A 22,479-nucleotide genomic window follows, 5' to 3' on the forward strand; every position below is an offset into this window, starting at 1 on the left:
GGCGGGAGCGAAAGCTCAGCTCTCAACAAGTCCTCCACACACTGCAGCACAGAGTTTCCTTCAGAGCCCTCTTTTAGGCCGAAAATGCGAATGTTGTTCCGTCGGCTACGGCCTTCCAAGTCAGCCAGTTTCGTCTGAATATTCCGTTGTTGCTGAAGCGACTGGATTAGAGCGTCTTTTGCGGCCAAATTCCACCTTTCCATCTCTTCCAGTCTTTTCTCAGCTTCTTCGAGTCTGGTCTCATGGCTAGCTAGCTCGTTCGCAGTTTCTGCCAGCTTTGTATTAATGTCTTTCTTGAAGCTGTCGAATTCGTCCTTCATTTCTTGTGTGATGTCTTTCTTAAACGTGGCAAACTCGGTTTTAAACTCTGCTTTAAGTGAGTGAATTTCCTTAATGATGTCCTGGAAGTCTGCGTGAGGGTGGCTAGCTACATCTCCTTCCATCTGCTCGCCTTGCACGCTGTTCTCGGACATGTCTGCGTTGCCCCCTCTTACCAGCTCCACTTGTTTCACAAAATCCTTAATGTTTCCTTGTCTTTTTGACCTTCTTCCACCTTCCATGGCATTTATTACACGGTTTAGCGGTGGAAATATTCGAATTCTGGTTCTCTTTCGAGTTTTGACCGGGAGCTGCAGGTTTATGCTGCCATCTTCCTTACGTCCCCCTAGTTAACTCTTTTACTATTTTCTTACCGTTGATCATTGTTGCTCCCATAGATACATTTCAGTTTACCAGTCATGAGGCTCCAAATTATACCAGCAGTGGGGTTTGAACCCACGAGAGCATGCGCTCATTGGAGCTTAAGTCCAACGCCTTAACCACTCGGCCATCCTGGTGCATACGTCCCCCTAGTGGTCCCCCTAGTTAACTCTTTTACTATTTTCTTACCCCTGCTGTCTAATGAAAACCACATTTTTCTACTTGTGATGATTTAAAATTTTCTGATGAAATTACTTGATTTGTGTTTTTCTTTATAGAATGAACATTTCCCTTTTCTTAAAACATATAAAGATTTTTAAAGTTTTTTTCTGAGCTCATGGAAAACGCCTCTTATGGTTATCCGATCCTGACTGGACAGTATTGCTACAAACTGGATGAATATGATGACTATGATGTATCGCTGTTGGTCAAACTGCCCGTTATTAAATAAAATAGTTAAAAACACTTTTAAAAGAAGGTCCACTTAAGACATAAAATGCAACATACACATAATGCAGCAGTAATAATATCTCAGAAACATCACATCATACTTATAGCTCTGACACTTTCAGTTCATTCTGTGATATTTTTAGTACAACTGATTTCTATGGAAAACAAGTGCTGCTTCCTTGATTGAGGAATGTGTTACATAGTGATATTACCTGGTTTCAAACTCTTGCAGCTATGCTAAAAAATTGTTGGAATACCTTTGGTGTGTTTTAGAACGAACCTGTTCTGAGACATATTTTAAAGATGAGCCTTGTTGGTCTGCATGACTCCCTTTACTTAGACTTGGTTCCTCCTGCGCCAGATGGCGCATTGGGCGGCAAGGGATCATCAACGAGCTCGATTTGCAGCCACATCTTCAGCCTCGTCCCATGAAAGATCGACCACTTTCAGGTCCTCAATGAATGACCGTCTCCACGTCTGTTTTGTCGTCCGCAGACATGAAGACGGTCATTCATTGTGGACCTGAAAGCATGACTCCCACTGTGTGTGAAATGCCATGTTAAGCCAAAAGGCTTACATACTAATGCGCATAAAGATAATAAATAGTCTAAGATGAGTATGCCTTCTTGAGTGAGATGGTGATTGGCTGGTACAGAAACAAGAGGAAAAAAGAACTCAAATAAGAAGTTCTTGGGTTCCTGGTACAGATCAACTAAAGTAAGTAAATCCAGGGGTAGGGCAGCACGGTGTCACGATGGCTGCCTCAAAGCAACAAGGTCCTGAGTTCAATTCTGACATCAGGCCAGGGTCTTTCTGTGTGGAGTTTGCATGTTCTCCGTGTGTTTGCGTGGGTTCTGTCCGGGTACTCCGGCTTCCTCCCACAGTCCAAAGACATGTAGTTAGCGGGGATAGGTTCGTTCGAAACTCTAAATTGAATGCGAGTGTGAATGGTTGTCTGTGTCTATGTGTTAGCCCTGCGACAGAGTAGCGACCTGTCCAGGGTGTAGCCTGCCTCTTGGGACACCTGGGATAGGCTCTGAAAAAGCCCGTCCTAGGCAACCATGAAAAAGGATAAGCAGAAGAGAATGGATGAATTAAGTATGTGAGACTGCAGCACACTGAATAATCTTCAAATGTGTGTTACATACCTCTGCTGCGATGATATTCTTGAAGGTTTCATTGAAAAAGCTACTTTTACATAAATAGGCTGATATAAAAGTATATAAAAATACATTTCTTAGGTTGTTTTCACTCAGCAGTAGTAATACTTTAGCCTGAGAAATTCCTGTCAACAGCACTGTGGTGTTGAGCAATGCAATAAAAAACACTTTGGTTGTAAGCACCATTATCAGCAGTTTTTGGATGTCATGTGTTACATCAGCTGAATCAGCTTCAGTTTGTGCAGGTTTTATGTACTAGGCCAGCGTTAACTCAAATAATCTAACTTTTATACAGCACAGTAAAGTCCTGAATATGCCGTCCTGAAGCACCTGTCCTTTATATTTTGCCACAAAAAAGGACGTTCAAAGATGTACTGGAACATCTGCATACATACATGAAAATCTAGTTTTCACATTTTTACCGAGCTTTAAAGTCAATACTTTGGTATGAAAACCTTTATCCTACATATTCTATATACCACAGGCTGAACTCTCGTAGATAGCATTCTTGTCATTTCTCTATGCAGTTTTTAGGAATAGTTCTCCAGGCTTCTTCTTAAAGAACGTGCAAAGCTCTTCTTTGTTGGCCTCTTTTTGTTCTGTACTCTTACACTGCTTCAGTAATGTTAAGGTCGAGCTTTGGGGAGGTCAGTCCATGGCTAAGAGGGATCATAATTCTATCACTTTGGCAAGCTCTCCAAAACCACTGGGTGAGGGACTCAGGGTCTCAGTTCCCTAGATGTTCACTGGTGTTGGTGTGGTGGGTCTGCCCCTGTGGAAATTCACCACCAGCTCCTGGTTTTCCCATGTTGAACTGGAGATGGTTCTGCTGGCACTAGTCCACAAACTCCTGAGTCCACTGTCTTTATTCTGAGTCATCCTCACTTTTAATAAGGCCAACTATGGCAGAGTCATCAGGAAACTCTTGCAGATGACAGTCTAGGTTGGTAACTGTCTGCAGTGTAGAGAGTGAACGGGAATAGTGCTAGCACAGTTCTTTATAGGGCCCTGTACTGAAGACCAGCCTGTCAGAAACACAGCCTTGCATCCTCACATACTGTGGGTAGCCAGTGCGATAGTCCAATATCTATTGGGACAGGTAGTAGTCCACCCCTGACTGCTTGTCCCTCACAAGTCCAGGTTGGATGGGGTTAGCACTGGAGAAACTAGAGAAAGAACATTAGCCTAACTGTGCTTCCAGGCTTCTTCAGGTAGCACGATCTCGGTGCAGGAGGTAGATGATGACATCATCCACCCCAATGCTAGACTGATAGGCTTTTGCAGTTGATTCAATGGAGACCTAACCGGGGCTGAAGATGCTTCAGTACTAGCCTGTCGAGGGTCTTCTTCAGATGTGAGGTCAGTGCTACTAGCTTGTAGTTGCTGAGGTCTTTTGGACGTGTGATCTGTGGTAATGGTACCACACAGGTACTGAGTAAGAGCCGCTTAAATAGGCAGCCTAGTAACGTGGTACCGGAAGATAGATGTTGATGGGGGAGAAAATGTCTGTTTATGTCTGTTAATCTGTTATCTTCAGGACTGGTGGTAGATTCAACTAAAGAAATTGAAATAAATTATGTCCTTTGTTATACACAGCTAGTAACAAAGTGCCAAAAGCTATAATTTAAAATAGGTTCTTTGCTAAGTTCTCTGTTAGGAGTAGACACGACTGATTCATCACTTGAGTTTTGTTCCTTTTTTTTTTATGCATGAATCATTGCAGGAATGAAAATGAGTAAAAAAGCCACCAATCTCCATATTAAAACTTAGAGCTTAAAAGCCCTTGAAAAGGCTAGGAAAGTACTGCTATTTAAAAATTAGCGGACGGTCTGGCACATTGGAAGCAAGGTTTGGAATAAACGTTTTAAACAGTATTTTTAAACAGTATTAAACAAATACATTCATACCATGTGCGTGTGCATATCGGCTCTCATGTCCATCAGGACGTCTACATGTTTTTTGAGAAAATCTTTATATATCTTATATATGTTGCTTGTTACCTGTTGAACTACGGAAAATGCTTTGTCATTGCACGTGACTATCTCCCAGCAGGTCACATTAAACATTAAAGTGGATGATGAGTTTTCTACGAATCAGGAGGAGAAAAAAATGCAACTTCATCCTGTGAGTCACAGCTGGTACAGACGCCCCGGCTCAGTGATTGGTGGAAACATACGTCACATCTTGCACGAGCACTTCCGGTGGAGTATAAATACAGGGACCCGCGAGTGTGCCGTTTCACACCAGGGGAGAAATCTTTGAGGAGTTTTTGCTTCAACAGTGTTTGAACGGAACTTCTTGACTTCGTCCCGCTTTGTATTTCAGCTACTCTGCACTTCGGAAGAAAAATCCTTTTCTACTTGAACACTACACATAAAGTCGACGTGAAGCTTTATTTTTGCACCGTTTTTGTTAATAAAAAGCACAAGAAACGCCAGCCGAAATGGAGTCCCAAGTGCGCCAGAACTACCACCGCGACTGCGAGGCCGCCATCAACCGGATGGTGAACATGGAGCTGTTTGCGTCTTACACCTACACTTCTATGGTGAGAACACGTCATGTGATGCTGATGTCTGTAATAACCTTGGTCTCAAGCTATATTAGCTTAATGCTAGACAAAGAGAACGGAGTAGAGTCGTTAAATGTAAAGTCCGGTATGTTGTTGCTAATTTCAGTAATGCATGATTTCAGTCGCAGCTCGTTTGTTGGTTGTTTATCACAGTTGGGCAGGTTGCCAGATGCGGAGTGTATTTTCACCCCAAACACATCACCGAAAAACCCAAATGCTGCGTCGTGCTTCGTTTGGCTTTTCTTTAGTCTCGAGTTCAGCAGTTACCTCGGTCTAAACCAGCTGAACTGTCCATCATGAATCATGTCTGTCTCCATAACTGTTTGTCACGATGCTGTATTTGCAGAAGAATTGGTGCTGTGTACTAATAACCTGTGTCTGATTTGTCAGGCCTTCTACTTTGACCGTGATGATGTGGCCCTGCCAGGCTTCTCCCACTTCTTCAAGGAGAACAGCCATGAGGAGAGGGAGCACGCTGACAAGCTGCTGTCCTTCCAGAACAAGAGAGGAGGTCGCGTCTTACTCCAGGACATCAAGGTGTGTACAAACTGAACCAGTCCTGCTGTGACATACCTGACTGTGTCTCTAACACAGAAACTGGGATTAATGAGCAGTGTTATGACACTTGTTCTCTTGTTGTTAGCGTTAGTGTGTAATGTGTACACAGAGCTTAAAACAAGTGTTCAGTCTCTAACAGAATTGTTTGTTGTGCAGAAACCAGAGCGTGATGAGTGGGGCAGCGGGCTGGAGGCCATGCAGTGTGCTCTGCAGCTGGAGAAGAATGTCAACCAGGCTCTGCTGGACCTGCACAAGCTGGCTTCTCAGCATAATGACCCTCATGTAAGTGGGAGTTGGAGGGAAGAGTTTGGGGTTAAAGACTGAACTAGTTGATGCTGTGTATGTTTGACAAATCATCAAATGTTAACTGTAGTTTGTTTTCCCAGCTGTGTGACTTCCTGGAGAGCCACTACCTGGATGAGCAGGTGAAGTCCATCAAGAAGCTGGGTGACCACATCACTAACCTCACCCGCATGGATGCCCACAACAACAAGATGGCAGAGTACCTGTTTGACAAGCACACTCTGGGTGACAAGAGCTAAATGCTGAGACGTAGAAGTGAGCCTGGAGTCAGCATGTTAACAACACAGGCTTTGAAGTAAACTCACTTCTGCTCCAGCTGATTTCTTTCCTGATTTCCTCACTTTAAAGCTGGCATCAGTTCTTGTATGTTGTGGTGTTTGTGTGAAATGTCACATGGAGCGATGGATGTTATCAGGGTATGGCTCTGCTTCTAAACTGTCTGACATTTGGAAATGTTTCTGATCTGTTCATCTGAATAAACCTTTTGAGCTGGATCTTTGGTCTGTCTGCATCTGTGACTCATTTTACTGATTAGTTCAAGCAGTCCAAAAACTAAATCACAACTTCATTACTGACTTTGTCAGATTAAAGATGATCTCAGGTCTTTCAGTTAATATTTCTACTTATTGGCACCAAATACAAACGAGGCCATATCAGATGTAAATATTACTGGACTTGCAGGACATCGCTATGGCAGCTTCAACAAGCACCACACATCCGAAATGGCAAAAGTATATTACTTCATGTTAAGATCTAAATATAACAGCCAATAACTAACATGAAAATATGGAATAAAGTGGACATGTGATCTAATGTTTTACTATGATGAATCTTTGGTGGGTGTTCCTTTTTGGTACAAATCTTTGTTTGCCTTGTTATGGCTATTACTGTAATGCACCATCGCCATCTACTGGAGATATTCGGTTTCTGTTAACATCTTTAAAGCAGGTAAAATAAAAAAAAAAACTAAAGGTGATTTACATTACAGCCTGCATTTATTTTTTTACCTTATGCCTTATTCAGTACAATACACACTACAAAACACTAGCCAAGTTTACTTCCAAATATAGAACAACTGAAATGAGTTGTGCAAATTCTGATTCAGTGTTGGGAAGGTTACTTTTAAAATGTATTCCACTACAGATTACAGAATACATGCCCAAAATGTATTTTGTAACATTCTGTTATGTTACTCAATGAGAGTAACGTATTCTGAATACTTTGGATCGGGGTGGCTTACTGGGCTTAAGCTGGGGTTGTTTTTTCAGAAGCCCGGGGTCTTTTGGAGTGTAATTTTTTCATAGTTAGATGCCTGGCTGACAACTGTATACAACAAAAACTACACACAATATTCGAAGCACATAGTGCACACTGTTGGAATTTCCCCCCTAATCCGGTTGTTCAGTCTAACGTCACTAGCCGTGTCTGGGCCTAAACTCTGCTGCAGGTCCATATATCAAACGATCACTGTGGCATTACTGAGAGTTGAAAAACTGTCTAAAGTCTTTCATCTTTAATAAAATGATCAGCGTTCTGCTCTACCAGGTGTAACAATTGAGTTTAACATCCAGGCATCCATGAAAACGGAATTTATGACATTTAACGGAGTTAGAAGTTAGCAGGGAGTTAGCTCGCTAGCTTCTATCTAAAATTTAGATTTTTTTCGATACCCATCCCTAGTTATAATGTAACCTAAAATATTGTGTGAAAACTCTGGTTTGCTGGGTTATCAAGATTGCCAACATTCATTAAAGGAACAACCTCTAGAACTCAAAAATCATCTTTTTATAGACTTTATTCTTCATTAAAAACTGATTCTTGTGTTTTGGGTCATACTGGCTGCCAGTCCTGTCACAAAGAAACAGTTGAGCACCATTTGGCTTTGAAGCTAGCCTTTAAAGTATTTTAGTCTGAATACAGTTAATCAAGCAAAGCTGATTGATCTAACGGACGGAAAACAGAACAGTCATGGTCAAAAAGCCAGGTATAAATAAGAAAATAATAAAAAATAATAAAAAGTTTAGACCTCTATTAATAGTTTACACCTTCATTAAAAGTCATCCACCTGTCCAGTTATGTTAGGGACATGTCAGCACTGATGTGTAGGGATGGGTATCGAAACCCGGTTCTTGTTGAGAACCGGTTCCCACTGTTTCAATTCCTTGGAATCGTTTGCCATTTTTGCAAACGATTCCCTTATTGATTCCAGTCGCCCCAAATGACGTCACCACGTTGCGGAGCGTCATTTACCTGGCAGGAAACACGGCGCCAGCGGCTCAAATGCTCAAAAGCTTGGTTATACTTTACGAGAACGGATGACAACAGGGCAACTTGCAATACTTGCAAAGTAGATATTTCATTTAAAGGAGGAAACACTACGAATATGCAAAAGCATTTGCTCACAAAACACGCGATGACCTTAAATGAATGTCGTGTTTTTAATTCCGCTCCGGACTCGTGAATCTCAACCCAGCAGCAGCGGTAACGTTTGCACGTCCTCTCCCGTTAATGCGGCAGGTAAATAATCAACTAACAGTGCATATTATGTTAGTGCGATCTGCCTTATTACAAAACCTGCCATTACTGTGCATTTAGGTGACCATGACGAGAGACAGAGTCTGGCTCAGATGCTGGCAGTTCTCACTGCAGTCTACCGGTAGCGTCTCCTTTCAGGCCAGGATAGACGAATGTCACCGAGCAGTGACTAAGTTTGTGGTCAAAGGCTTGCACCCATTTGCCACAGCAGATGCCCCCGATTTCACTTTGGTAAGTGAATGTGTTTAATTGTAGGCAGGACATTACTGGATATTCTTGTGTAATTGCTACTGAATAATTTATGTTACACTTTGTTATTGCTACAGAAGAATATTTATTTTATTATTTTACATTTACATTTTTTTTCCTGGGGACCCTGTGACACCCCATTGAAGAGCCGTAGGCTGGATCTCTTAAGATCTCAATGTTGGGTTTGTAAGGCCATGTTACTCCTCAATTTCTATCTTGTTCAAAGAGAAGATAAAAAACAAAGTTCTAAGCTAATCGACCTTAGTGTTCTCCTTTTTAAAAATAAGAATCGATAAAGAATCGAATCGTTAAACAGAATCGAAAATGGAATCGGAATCGTTAAAATCTTATCAATACCCATCCCTAGTCAGATATAAACCAAGTTTAGGTGGAGTTTATTTTCGTTGTGCTGACTTTTTACCGTCAATTGCAATAACTCGTACTGCGTTCTAGCCAGCTTGACGGAGTTTTTAGGTGGGTGGGTGCTATGATGTTACTGATAGTGAACTTTATTTTATTCATAAGGTTAGTTAGTAGAGTTGCCAACGGCTCCTTAAAAAAATGGAATGGTCCCTCAATCAGAGAAAATATTACACGTTTCGTATTGAGCTGAGAAGAGACGCAGTTTGTCCCGGACTTTAGCTAGAATGGAAAAAGACACAAAGCTGGAGTTATTCTGTCGTTACGCTGCACAGCTGCCTCTTCTTCTCTCATTCTCTCCCCTCCCTCTCCTGTTGCTACTTCAATCATGAAACTGATCAATGATCAGCTGATCGGCTTTTCTCTCTCATTTATTTATCGTCCACTTTGTGCCAGAAAGAGGAAACCAGCGGATGTCGCGCTAAACAACAGCAGCACGTTTAAGCTTGATCAGCTGTTGTTAGAATGTATTTAATATTAATTTCTAGTATCAGCTGATGTTTGCTGGAGCCACAGCTGTAAAGCTGCTGGTCATGATATTGGTTTGGATATGTGGTGAGAGGGAAACATGAGGATGAAACCAGGAGATGTCCTTACTGAATCATCAGAGCTGTGATGAAGAAACAGGTTTACCTTTTAGGTGACATGGATGAGTTGAAGGGAAGTTATGAACTGTTTCTGAGAGACAGATAACCCCAGGATCCTTTTTTATGTAGCTGACAGCTGGTAACTGTGCAGGGGCGGATCTAGGAAATTTTTGCCAGGGGGCCAGGTAGGGCATTAACAGGGAAAGGGGGGCACAAAGAAATACTTTTCTTTCTTATTCTCATTTAAAATACCTAGTTTTTATTAAATAATTATCTGAATCTTACAACCAAAGTTTTTATCTAACGTAAAATGTATAGAAATCATACATATACCAACAAGACTGTACATCACTGTCACAACAGCATTTGTTTTTATTCAAAGGCTTTATGCCTTTAATACCTGGTGGGCCGGTCTGTAGTCAAAATGCCCGATTTTCTGTCCCAGTCCAGCCCTGCAGGTTAATACTGGCAGTGTCACCATGCCAGCTGACTGTATTTCATCATCAGCCAGTGTTGTTCTTTATCAATATTACCAAAGTTTACCATAAGGCAGCATAGAAAGTATTTACTTGCTTTCAGGTTTTATTCAAATGTTAGTCTTTTCAGTTGTTTCTCCACTTTTTTCCTGTTTCAAAATCAAACACCAGTTTGTGAGAAGATTATCTTCTTTTTTTAACAGGCAGATAAAGTTTTGCATTGGAACTGGCTAATTTGTCAATTGTTTGTTACAAATGTTCATATTTTAATATTAAAAAATGTTTTTGCCCAAAACATATGTGCACTATATGTCAGTAAAAATACCATGCAAATATTGTTGTCCTTGAATGCTCAGTAAACACTGACAAAGCACTGATTGTATCTCTCGTACTTTATCAACGCAGTATCTAAAAACTTTGCACCGTAGTGGTTGAAATCTCATTCTAATAAGAGTTAAAAGCGCATTTGGTTATTAGGTTTATAGGATTATTGAATTATGGTTAATGGTTGGTAGAATTTTTTTTAAACATTATCTGCCAATACATCTGCCACCCTTCTCCAAATCTGTGCCCCTCCTGGCCCCCCCAACAAAAATTTTCTAGACACGCCACTGCTCGTATAGAAAACTATTCAGCGCGTATATAAAACAAGTCCGCGGCTCCGAACCGTAGTAAAGGGACCTCTGACTAATACGTCGGGTTTATGTCGGGCTCATAGCCGAAAACTAGCTTTACTTTGTTGTCTGGGTCAACTTTGCTTGCGAGAGACAGAGAGAGGCGTTGAAAGGCTGCTGCAACGGAGCTTATTGTTTGGGAGAAAAACACGAAAAAAGTGTACAGTCGAGTCTTAATAGCTTACTTACAACTGGGCTCGTCAGGCTCTCTTTTTGGCTGCAGTGGTTATTATTATATTTACATGCTTCCTGCATGTCTGTGCTCTCTATGCTGTTGTTGTTGGTGTGTGAGCTGAAAAGCTACAGCCGGCTGTGTGCGTACAGCAACCGTGTGTAAAAAGTGGTTAATAAATAGATGCTGAAAAGCATGTTCATGGAAACATCGTCGGGTCTGCTGTGATATGTTTACAACGGGACTTCTGCTCCTGAACCTCTGCGCACAGCGTCTGCAGGTCGGGGCTGTACGAAGTCACTTTCATCTTTACAGGACTGTAAGCTGTCGTCTGTGAGGCGTGAGCGGTGTTTGTTTTAACATAGTTCACGGTGGAGAACAGCTGCTGACATAATGTGGATCCGAAGATCCATAATTGGCCTACCTGGGGTTGAAAGTCTCGATAAATGCACGGCGTTTCGGCGGGTACACCGGCTTCCGCGAGTGTGACGCTTATTTTGAGTGATGAAAATGTAATAAATTATAATTTTATTTTTATATTTCAATATCACAATAATCTTCCAATTTAGAACTACAAGTTAAAAAGAACTAACATAAATAAATTACACTTCAGCTAAATACTTCTAATTTATTTTCCCAAACCACGCGGGACTAAATATAAGGACTAAAGAGCCACAGGTTGCCGACCCCTGGCCTAACATATAAAACAGGAAAAAACCGCTGTGTAATTCCTTTATTTCAACAAAGTAACTGTATTCTGAATACCACCTTTTTAAATGGTAACTGTAACGGAATACAGTTACTCATATTTTGTATTTTAAATACGTAACGGTGGTACATGTATTCTGTTACTCCCCAACACTACTGATTCATACATCATATCATGCTACACTGCATTTGCACTGTTTTGTCATTTATTTTCAGGAATTAAAGAAAGATCTGTAATCATTTTATTCACTTGTATTAATTTGCTTGAAGACGTTTCACCTCTCATCCGAGAAGCTTCTTCAGTTCTAAGGTCAAATGGTGGAGAGTCCCAGATATAAACCTAGTGGGAGTGACCCCCCACAGAGGGACAAAAGGACCCCTGATGATCCTCTAATCGCCTGAGCCAAGGTGGGAAACTGGGTGTGGGTCCCAATCAGCCAGAGTTTCGGGTGTGTTCATTGTGAAACCTGGCCCCACCTTATCATGCGAATTCCTGAGGTCAGATGGCCCAGGATGTGAGTTGGCGTTAAGGCGTCTGGGAAGGGATCTCAAAACTGGATTATAGATGGCAGAGAGTTGGTGTCGTAAACCCCCGCCTCTGTTCAAAGATGGTCGCTCACAGTGGACATAGATGGATTCTTTCACTCCTCTTTCAAACCATCTGTCCTCTCTGTCCAAATGTGAACATTGGCATCCTCAAAGAGTGACCTTTGACCTTAAGATGCAGATGGATGCTGAGTCTTGTCCTGTGGAGGTGGCTCTTCTGTGTTGTGCCATGCGCTTGTGAAGTGGCTGTTTGGTCTCTCCAATGTAGAGGTCTGAGCATTCCTCGCTGCACTGTACAGCAACACCACATTGTTAAGTTTGTGTTTTGGCGTTTTGTCTTTCGGGTGAACCAGTTTCTGTCTGAGCGTGTTGCTGGGTCTGAAGTACACTGGGATGTCATGCTTGGAGAAAACTCTCCTGAGTTTCTCTGGTACACCGGCTACATAGGGGATGACAATGTTGTTGCGTCTGTCCTTCTTATCCTCCCTCGCTGGTGTCTGGTCTTCTTTTCTGTGCCTCTTTGCTGACTTTAAGAACGCCCATTTAGGATAGCCGCACGTTTTGAGTGCTTCCTTTACATGTGTGTGTTCCTTCTTTTTCCCTTCAGGCTTAGAGGGAACATGTTCTGCCCGGTGGTGTAGGGTCCTGATTACTCCAAGTTTGTGTTCCAGAGGGTGATGGGAGTCAAAGAGGAGGTACTGGTCCGTGTGTGTGGGCTTCCGGTAAACTTCGATGTTGAGGTTGCCGTTCTCTTCAATGTGCACAGCGCAGTACAGGAAAGGCAAACAGTCGTCCTTTGTGTCTTCCCTGGTGAACTTGATGTTTTTATCCACAGCGTTAATGTGCGCAGTGAAGGATTCCACTTCTTGTGTCTTGATTTTGACCCAGGTGTCGTCTACATATCTGTACCAGTGGCTGGGTACTCTTCCTTTGAAAGAGCCAAGAGCCTTCCTTTCCACTTCCTCCATGTAAAGGTTGCTGCAATAGGTGACACGGGGGAGCCCATGGCACAGTCATGTTTTTGTCTGTAAAAGCCCTCGTTGTACTTGAAATATGTAGTGGTGAGGCAGAGGTCTAACAGTGTGCAGATCTGATCGGGTGTGAAGTTGGTCCTGTCCTCCAAGGAGCTGTCTTCTTGTAGTCGTTTTCTGACAGTCTCCACGGCCTCCGTGGTGGGTATGCAAGTGAAGAGAGAGACTACATCAAAGGACACCATGGTTTCATCTGGATCCAGGGTAAGTTTCTGGACCTTGACGGTGAAGTCGGTGGAGTTCTTGATGTGGGGTGTTCCCCACAAGAGGTGCCAGGATGGTAGCAAGGTGTTTCGAGATGTTGTAAGTAGCTGAGTTTATGCTACTGACTATGGGTCTGAGTGGGACAGCTTCTTTGTGGATCTTAGGAAGTCCGTAAATGCAGGGTATGGCATCCCCTGGGTAAAGGCGGTGATATGTGAGGCGGTCAATGATTTTGTCCTTTTCAAGGTCTTGAAGGCAAGCTATAACTTTCTTTTTGTAGCTGCTTGTGGGGTCTCGCTTTAAGGCTTCGTAGGTATTGTTGTCACTGAGGAGAGTAGTGATCTTTGTATGGTAATCCGTTGTGTTCAGTACCACGGTGCACCTTCCTTTATCAGCTGGTAATAAAGACTTCAGACCCAGCAACACACTCACCATTTGACCCTTAGAACTGAAGAAGCTTCTCGGATGAGAGGTGAAACGTCTTCAAGCAACTTAAACAAGTCCAGACGCTTTTCTTTCCAAGCTCCTTAGACTATGATGACCTGGATGACTGAGAACCTTCACAGACATTTGTATTAATGTTATCTAGAAATAAAATCACACCATAAAGAAATCATCTCTCACTCTTCTCTTAAAAATCCAGGTGTTTGCTCAGATTTATATACATTTTTTGGAAAGTATCCATGATTACAATTCTGATCAAAATGTCTCAACAGCCACAACTGTGCACACTTTATGCATAGAAAAACTGCTTAAAAAATAAATGATTTTTAAAAAGAAATCCCAGGTAAATGTGAGGATTGCATACTGTTTTACTTGTTAAGTTGTCTCCCTGCCCTGTTGGCTGAGCTAGTTTGGGCTAATCTTTAGGTTTCGAACTGTTGGCCTCATATTTGACTCGATGGCTGCAGGATGTCCAGGTCCTGTGGCTGGAACATCATCAACCCTTCACTACCGTACGTGACACTTGGTACAAGCTGTTTGTGCTGAAATATTGTGGCTGTTTTTCTCCAAACATGCTGCTGTGCATTACGGCCAAAAATCTTCTCTTGTCTAATATCGTGTGTGCTTTATTAATATTGTAATCATAATAATCCATAATTATGGATATACATATTAGATTGTTTTTAGTGAAATGTAAGCTCTCAAGAAAGGTAGGGAAAAGCTTTGTAATTTACTTTAAAATTAAATAAATAATAAATAAATATTAAATATGTTCCCGAAACCGGTGGAAAGAGCTACAGACCCATGATACCTTTACCAAGTTAGCTAGCAGCTAATGACCACCACTTCTTGTGCAGTTAATAAAAGAACAGGTAATGTCTGTTGCGCTGTTGCACACACAGCATGCTCATTTGTTTCAATTCATCAGTTGCCACAAGACGACTTACTAATGTGTACATAATAACCTAATACTTCTGTGTGCTATAGACTATAGTGTACACTGTACACCTTACTTTTAGTTTCTGTTGCATCAGTTTGTGTCTCCCAATTAATTTGTGTTTCTCTTACAACTCTGCACCGCCCAGATGCCCCAAAATGCATGAGCTCGTTGTGAGCTCGTTGCAAGCTCGGAACCAGCGTGCTCAGCCATCAAGGGTGAGCATTGGTTAATGGTCATTATGTGACTGATGCAAGCCAGTTCATTTTATTTGAGCAAAATTGGGATTAATAATTAAATGTTATTGTTGATGGGCACAGGCAGGACTCCACATGCACACACACATAAAAAAACGAAGTAAAAAAAAAAAGGCTTAAGAAAAGGGCATTTGGGGCACCCACCAGGAAAAAGGCAGGCACCCCCCCACCCCCCTTCAACATGTGCATGGTGTAGGATAGTATTACCAATTATTTGTGACGTAAGAGCCTTTTACGGAATGGGCAATCATTAAAAAAAAAAAGGAAACCAGTTATACTGAAGGATTCAGAAATTAATTTAAAGAAGACTAATTATGGAGTTCCACAGGGTTCTTTGCTAGGACCAGTACTTTTTCCATTATACATGCTTCCCTTAGCCAGCGTTATAAGAAGGCGTAGCATACATTTTCACTGCTATGCAGATACCCGACTTTATCTATCCATGAAACCGGATGACTAATTAGTTATATTGCATGAATGTCTTAAAGACATAAGTTTGATAGATTCCTTTAGTCTTGCTCAATTTGTGTTGGGGCCAACCCAGAAACAGGGTCATACGTTGGATCTTGTGCTGTCTCTAGGGTTACCGGTCCTAAACATGAAAATACGTGATGCTGTTTTTTCTGATCACTGTCCTGTTTTGTTTGATATACTTTTATCTCTTCTCCATTTTACACCTCTTATTCCAACACACCGTTGTCGTGTTTTTAACCCATCTGCAACCAGTGTTGGGTGTAACGCGTAACAAGCAGACAAGAACATTACAGTAATACAGTATGTAAAAACTGTCGGCCGCTGTTAATAGCACGAGTAATCTACTGAAGCGCCTGACACGAGAGCATAGAGAAAGACTTCTGAGTGATCCTTGTTCATCATCCATGCATAACACCGTAGCAACTCCTGCTAAACAGCAAAACCTGATTTTACTTCAGCAGCACAGAAAGCATCTGAAGGTGAGCTTAAAAAAATAATTGCAGGCTACATTGTGGAAGAGATGCTACCGCTGCTGTCCCCAACCCCCGGGCCACGGACCGGTCCGTGAGAGTGAGACTCGGGTGTGAAATGTATGGTTTTCAGGGTTTTTATCGGTTTTTAGCGTTATTTTGTTATCGTTTTTTTTCCCCCGTTAACTCTGTTTTCCTGGGTCTTTTCACGTGTGTTATTAATAAATCTTCTTTTTTTCGGTACCGGTACTAATTTTGTTGTATTTATCCACAACACCTTAAACGCCGGTCCGTGAAAATATTGTCGGGCACAAACCGGTCCGTGGCGCAAAAAAGGTCGGGGACCGCTGCTGTAGAGTCTCCGTCTTTAAAAAATTTTTTTTATTATTTAAAGAGTTTAATTTCTATTGGTTGTCCACTCAAGGTTTGTAGGGATTTTAAGAAGTATTTAGTTAAATTACTTATTGAGTAATTAAGTTACTTTTCAGATACAGTAATTAGATAAGTATTTTAAATACAATATTGATTAAGTAATTAGTAATTAGTAATTAATTACTTTTTAAAAGTAACTTACCCAACACTGTCTGCAACAGAACAATTTTCTATTACTTTTAAAAAAGTTTTAAGATCTCCCCTTGGCTTTGGTACCGAGGAAATGACAGTTAATTTTTATGATGCAAAACTGCAAAACTGTCCTTGATGAGGTCGCTCCTTTTAAAAGTATGAGCTCGAAACCACAATCAGACCCATGGATAAATAAGGCCACTCGTTCAGCCAGACGAGGGTGCAGGAAGGTTGAACGTAAGTGGAAAAAAGATGGGGTCACTTGCCCCTCCCTTCCTTCCCTCCCCATCTCCAGCTGCCTCCCTCTTCCCGCTCCACCACAACCACCCACACATGCAGGACCTTGGAGTAGGGGTATGTCACCAGGGTGCAGAGGAGGCTACCCCCCCTCTGTCCCCTTCTGGCTGCCTCTGCCTCAATTTTATCCCACAACTTAGACATTCACATTACTCACACTCTCATTACACATACATATAGGATCTTGGGGGTGGGCACGATACACGGAATCCAAAGTACCATCAGGGTGTACACCTCACCCCTGGCGTCGTTGCCCACCTCTCAATTTTGAATACACGTAGACATTGAGGGCTAGCAGGAGGGACTATGTGCTTACCTGCTGCTCTCTGGCAGGTAGCTCCATGCCCTCCTGGGTTTTAAATGCACCTTAGAACACACATGCATCAACACTACAATGAGCGGGTGGAGGGAGGTTTGGAGTCTTCTCTCACCCCTGTTCTCTGCGGCCTGCTGGAGCGGGGGGGCTAGGAGGAGGAGTTGGCCGTCCGACTGCGGTCTGGAGTGTGGGGCCTCCCTGCTGCTGCGGAGTCGGGGCGGTCTGCCTCTCCCCACCGCAGGGAAAAGGGTAACACCACCTGGGTCTGGGTGCAGTTCCCCCTCCAGGGGCGGGGGTACCTAGACCCGGTTCGTAGAGTACGCTTGGGGAGTGTGATCGTGTGTACAGCGTCTCTTTATGTCTGTCTCCATGTTGGTTGAGTGTGGAGTAAGTGCATATGAGAGCATCAGGGTGGGAATGGATGTTTGTGTCTGTGTGTGCCTGTATGTCTGTGTCTATATGTCAGGTTGGGTATCAGACGCCACCTCTCTGGGGACATCTCAGGCCCTCCAAGGTTTGGAGGCCTATCTCCACCCACCACCACTTACCCTGCCAGTGGTGGACTCCCTCAGACATCGGTGCGTTGGTGGTTCTTTGTGTGTGGGGGTGGGCGTCCGGGTACACACCGGCTCACTCCTTGGCGGCCGCTTATCGGGGCCTGGAGCCTGGGGCTCGCTCGGGCCACTTCGGAGGTGGGGTGCCCCCGGCCTCTCGGCCTGGGGCTCGGTCACTCAGGCACAGCTGGCTGCCGGCGGAGCTCACGGGCGCGTCACTGCAACTCCCCCTGGCTTCTGCTTCGCGGCTGCTGAGTGAGCCCTCATCTGGGACTCTCCTCAGCTCTTACTGGGACAGTGGCGCGGCTGCCCCTCTGTTGGTCTTCCTTGGTCTCTTGTGTTCTGGGAGCCTCTGGATGTCTGGAGTTTTGATCTCCTCCATACCTGCTTCATGCCCTGGAGTACGGGGCTGTGGCCCCCCCACACTCCCTAGCAGATCATTACATGGAGAAACCTTTGGAATGCAAGCATGCTGATCCACACAGGTATGCACACAGGTGTACACACGGGTATTCACAGACGCGGACTACAGCTTTCTTGGCTGCTGCTTCAAAGCACATTGTGCGCTGTCTATCTTGCGTGCTGCACAATATCGTTTATTATTTAGTATCTACTGATATCTACTGCTAGCTAGTTTGTGATGGTTCCGTTTTTTTTATTATGTTGCTCTTTGTTGTTTGCTTTCTCTTCTGTTTTTTTTCTCCATACAGGTGACCCAGGTGTTTTTTTTTTCTTCTTTCTTCTCCCCCTTCTCACCGTCTCTTCTCCCCTTTGGTTTTCTTTCTCTCCCGCTCTTCCTTTCATTCTTTCTCCCTGTCCTATCCCCCAGTCATGTCTGTCCCGTTTGTAGCAACTGAAAATAAAATAAATTCATAATTATAATAAAGGTCAATCAAATGGACCAATATGGCAAGGCCATGATGATCCACTTGGTAAAATAAATCCGCTAAAAGATTTTTAAGGTTGTCATCTCTGACATTTTAGCTATTTTTAATAGCAGCCTTAGCTCAGGTGTTGTGCCAGCCTGTTTTAAACATGCTGTTGTACAGCCTGTACTTAAAAAAACCTAATCTCGATTGCTCTGTCCTCACTAACTTCAGGCCTATTTCAAAGCTCCCCTTCCTGTCGAAAATTTTGGAAAAGATTGTATATTTTCAGCTGCAAGCTTTTGTAAATAGGCACAATGTTCTTGAGAGGTTTCAGTCTGGTTTTAAAACTCTTCATAGCACAGAAACTGCACTTTTAAAGGATCTTAATGATCTTTTATTAGAATAGAAGAATAGAATAGAATAATCCTTTAATTGTCCCACAAGGGGAAATTTAATTGTAACAGCAGTCAAAAAGACAAATATACAAATAAACAGTACACAGGACACAGAACAGAAACATACACAATTTTTCTTACATATTTACATTAAGGGCAATGGTTATTATATACAGAGTACTGTACAGTTATTAAATTAAATAAAAATAACTACAGATAAGAGGCAAACCAGGTTGTAGTGCGAATCGGTTAATTAACTTATTGCAGTTACAGCGCTGACGTAAACATTTATGTTTGTTGGGAGCAGTTGTGATTGTGCAGTCTGACAGCTGCAGGGAGGAAGGACCTGCAGAAACGCTCCTTCATGCATCGAGGATGCAGCAGTCTGGCACTGAAGCAGCTCTGCAGCAACATTTACATGCATGGGGTGGGAGACTCTGTCCATCAGAGATGTTATTTTGGCCAGAGTCCTTCTGTCTCCACCACCTGTACTGGGTCTAGGGTGCATCCCAGAACAGAGCTGGCCTTCCTGATGAGTTTATCCAACCTCTTCCTCTCAGCTGCCAACAAACTGCTGCTCAAACATACAACACTGTAAAAAATGACAGATGCCACCACAGAGTCATAGAAGGTCTTTAAAAGCGCTCCCTGGACTCCAAATGACCTCAGCTGCCTCAGCAGGTAGAGTCTGCTCTGACCCTTCCTGTAAAGCATCAGTGTTGTGGCTCCAGTCCAGTTTATTATTCAGGTGAACACCCAGGTACCTATAAGAGTCCACTATCTCAATGTCCACTCCCTGGATGTTCACCGGTGTCAGTGTGGTGGGTCTGCGTCTCCGGAAGTCCACCACCAACTCCTTGGTTTTCCCGGCGTTGATCAGCAGGTGGTTCTGCTGACACCAGTCTACAAAGTCCAGAGTCCACCGTCTGTACTCTGAGTTGTCCTCACCTGTGATGAGGCGACTATGGCAGAGTCGTCAGAGAACTTCTGTAGGTGGCAGCGTGGGGAGTTGATGGAGAAGTCTGCGGTGTAGAGGGTGAAGAGGAACGGTGCCAGCACAGTTCCCTGTGGCTGGTAAGCAAACTGCAGCGGATCCAATGAAGACCTCACCAGGGGGTGCAGATGGTTTAGAACCAACCTCTCGAGGGTCTTCATCAAATGTGATGTCAGGGCTACCGGCCTGTAGCTGCTGACATCCTTGGGATGGGAGGTCTTTGGTACTGGTACCACACAGGAGGTCTTCCACAGCTGTGGAACTTTCCCCAGTGACAGGCTCAGGTTGAACAGATATCCTATGACGCCACACAGTTCATCTGCGCAGCATCTCAGGAGCCTGGAGCTGATGTCATCTGGACTTGCAGCTAGGGCTGGGCGATATATCGAGTTTTTTAAAAATATCGATATATTTTCATACGAGATATAAGATGTGACAATATCGTTTATATCGATATAGTCTATGTTACGTTATGATTATACTTGTGGAGCCGCAGGTTTGCCTCTCTTTCGTCCACTTATGTCTCTACTCAACGTTACTCGGCCTCGCCTCTCCTTCACTGAACACAACTCCGCCTCCCCCATAGCTTTACCTGCAGGCAATGACTAGATGAACGCGGAAAATCTCCGTTAGCGAGTTACCGTGCGTGGGGCTGGACGGCGTCAACGTGTTAGCGAGCTAACCGCGCTAACGACATGCAGCCAGGAGGGGCTGCACGGCCTAAAATCCTTTCATTTTCTCAAAACTCGACAGTGCGCCTTATGTATGAATTCTGGTTGTGCTTTCTGACCGCAAACCGATTTTATGTGGTACACAGCGCTCAGCAATCTGTCAAAAAAATTTTTAATATGACTTTGCTAAGCTACGGAGCTGCACCGCTTGATGGATTGTCGGAGGATTACGGCTACCGAGGAGGAGCCTCGCGGAGTGATACGTACTGTGTGTGTATAAGGACCACAAACGGCACCTGTTCAGAGACGTGGTGCAGCTGTGAAATCTGTCTCTTTGTTATTATGCTCAGCGTCTATTAGTTTACATTTTGACTGCACAATTGTGAGCTTTTTGTTATGCACAAAAACAACATTTTCTTTTATTTATGGTTCATGATTATTTAATAAATGCTGATAATTTATTTTTGAGTAATTTCTTCATGTACATCTACGCTGTATGTAAATAAAAGTGCCCGTGTGACATCTGGGACACAGTGTGACTAAGAACTCTCTTTTTGTTCTTAACTTATGGCTTTAAAAAAAAAATCGAGATATATATCTTATATCGCCATCCAGCTAAAAAATATCGAGATATGAATTTTGGGTCATATCGCCCAGCCCTACTTGCAGCCTTACGCACCTTGATCTTGCGAAGCTCGTTCCTCACTTGAAGTGCTGAGATGGAGAGAGGGGGTTTCGGGGGAGGGGGGGGTGTATGTTGGAGTCCACAGAAGCCGGGGGTGGGTGTGAAGCTGAGAGGTGTGAAGTCCTGAGATGAAGGACAGGCAGGCCCTAAAGATGAGGGAGATTGCAGCAGGGGGGACGATGCTGGGGGAGGGGTGGGTGTTTGATCAAACCTATTAAAATATTTATTTAGGTCATTCACCCACCCCAAGTCTCCTGCAGCCTGTGGGGTTGGTTTTTGTCCTGAGATTGTCTTCAGGCTGTTCCAAACCCCTCTGATGTTGTCCTGCTGCAGCTGCTCTTCCATCTTCCTGCTGTAGTTTTCCTTCCCTTTCCTTATCTTCCATTTCAGCTTCTTCTGGACAGCTCTCAGCTCCTGTTTGTCTCCAGATCTAAAGACTCTTATTCTCCTTGAGGAGAGCCTTAATTTCAGGATTTATCCATGGCTTGTTGTTAGAAAAACACCGTACCTTTTTGATGGGTACGGTGTTGTCCACACAGAAGTTCATGTAATCCGTAATGCAGTCTGTGATGCTGTTGAGGTCATCCTCCAGGGGGCTGCAGAGGTCGTCCCACACAGTAGAACGGAAACAGTCCCTCAGGGCCTCTCTGCCGACCATTTCCTTACTGTGCGTTTCACTACTGGTTCCCTGTGTACTAGAGGTTTATACACAGGCTGGAGATGAACCAGATTGTGATCTGAGCCCCCCAGGGGAGGGAGAGGTGATGAGCTGTATGCCTCCTTGGTGTTGGCAATGTTTTATTGTCTCTGGTGTGGCAGGTAACATACTGGGTGAAGGTGGGGAGAGTGGAGGACAGGGAGATGTGATTAAAGTCCCCAGAGATCAGGAAAAGGGCCTGAGGGTGCTGTGTTTGGAGTCTGCTGGTTACAGTGTGCAGGACCTCACAGGCTGCTGCAGCGCTAGCAGAAGGCGGGACATACACGGCTATCATAATCACGTGTGTAAACTCTCGCGGTAGATAGTACGGTCTCATGCTAACCGCTAGCAGCTCAATGTCCTTACAGCATAGCGTCTCTTTGATAGATAAATGCCCAGAGTTACACCATCTATCGTTCACAAACACAGCCAGACCCCCACCTCCCTTCTTACCACTCTCCGTTGTTCTGTCGGCCCAGATCAGATGAAAATCATCCATGTTTACGTGTGAGTC

General features: G+C 43.5%; 1 protein-coding gene and 1 non-coding gene across 2 annotated transcripts; one reads left to right on the top strand and one right to left on the bottom strand.

Moving 5' to 3' along the window:
* Window positions 1-753: 753 nt before the first annotated feature.
* Window positions 754-836, bottom strand: trnal-uaa (transfer RNA leucine (anticodon UAA)). Its single transcript has one exon. It is a non-coding gene; the product is annotated as a tRNA-Leu (tRNA).
* A 3,505-nt stretch (window positions 837-4,341) lies between these two features.
* LOC113021472 (ferritin, middle subunit-like) lies at window positions 4,342-6,233 on the top strand. The gene is made up of 4 exons (XM_026166192.2): window positions 4,342-4,854; window positions 5,269-5,415; window positions 5,593-5,718; window positions 5,823-6,233. Exons 1-4 carry the CDS (start codon window positions 4,753-4,755, stop codon window positions 5,976-5,978), a joined length of 531 nt encoding a protein of 176 aa, XP_026021977.1. The 5' UTR covers window positions 4,342-4,752; the 3' UTR covers window positions 5,979-6,233.
* The last annotated feature ends 16,246 nt before the right edge of the window (window positions 6,234-22,479 follow it).

This window comes from Astatotilapia calliptera, chromosome 4 (assembly GCF_964374335.1).
Source record: "Astatotilapia calliptera chromosome 4, fAstCal68.1, whole genome shotgun sequence".
NCBI classification, from domain to species: Eukaryota; Metazoa; Chordata; class Actinopteri; order Cichliformes; family Cichlidae; genus Astatotilapia; species Astatotilapia calliptera.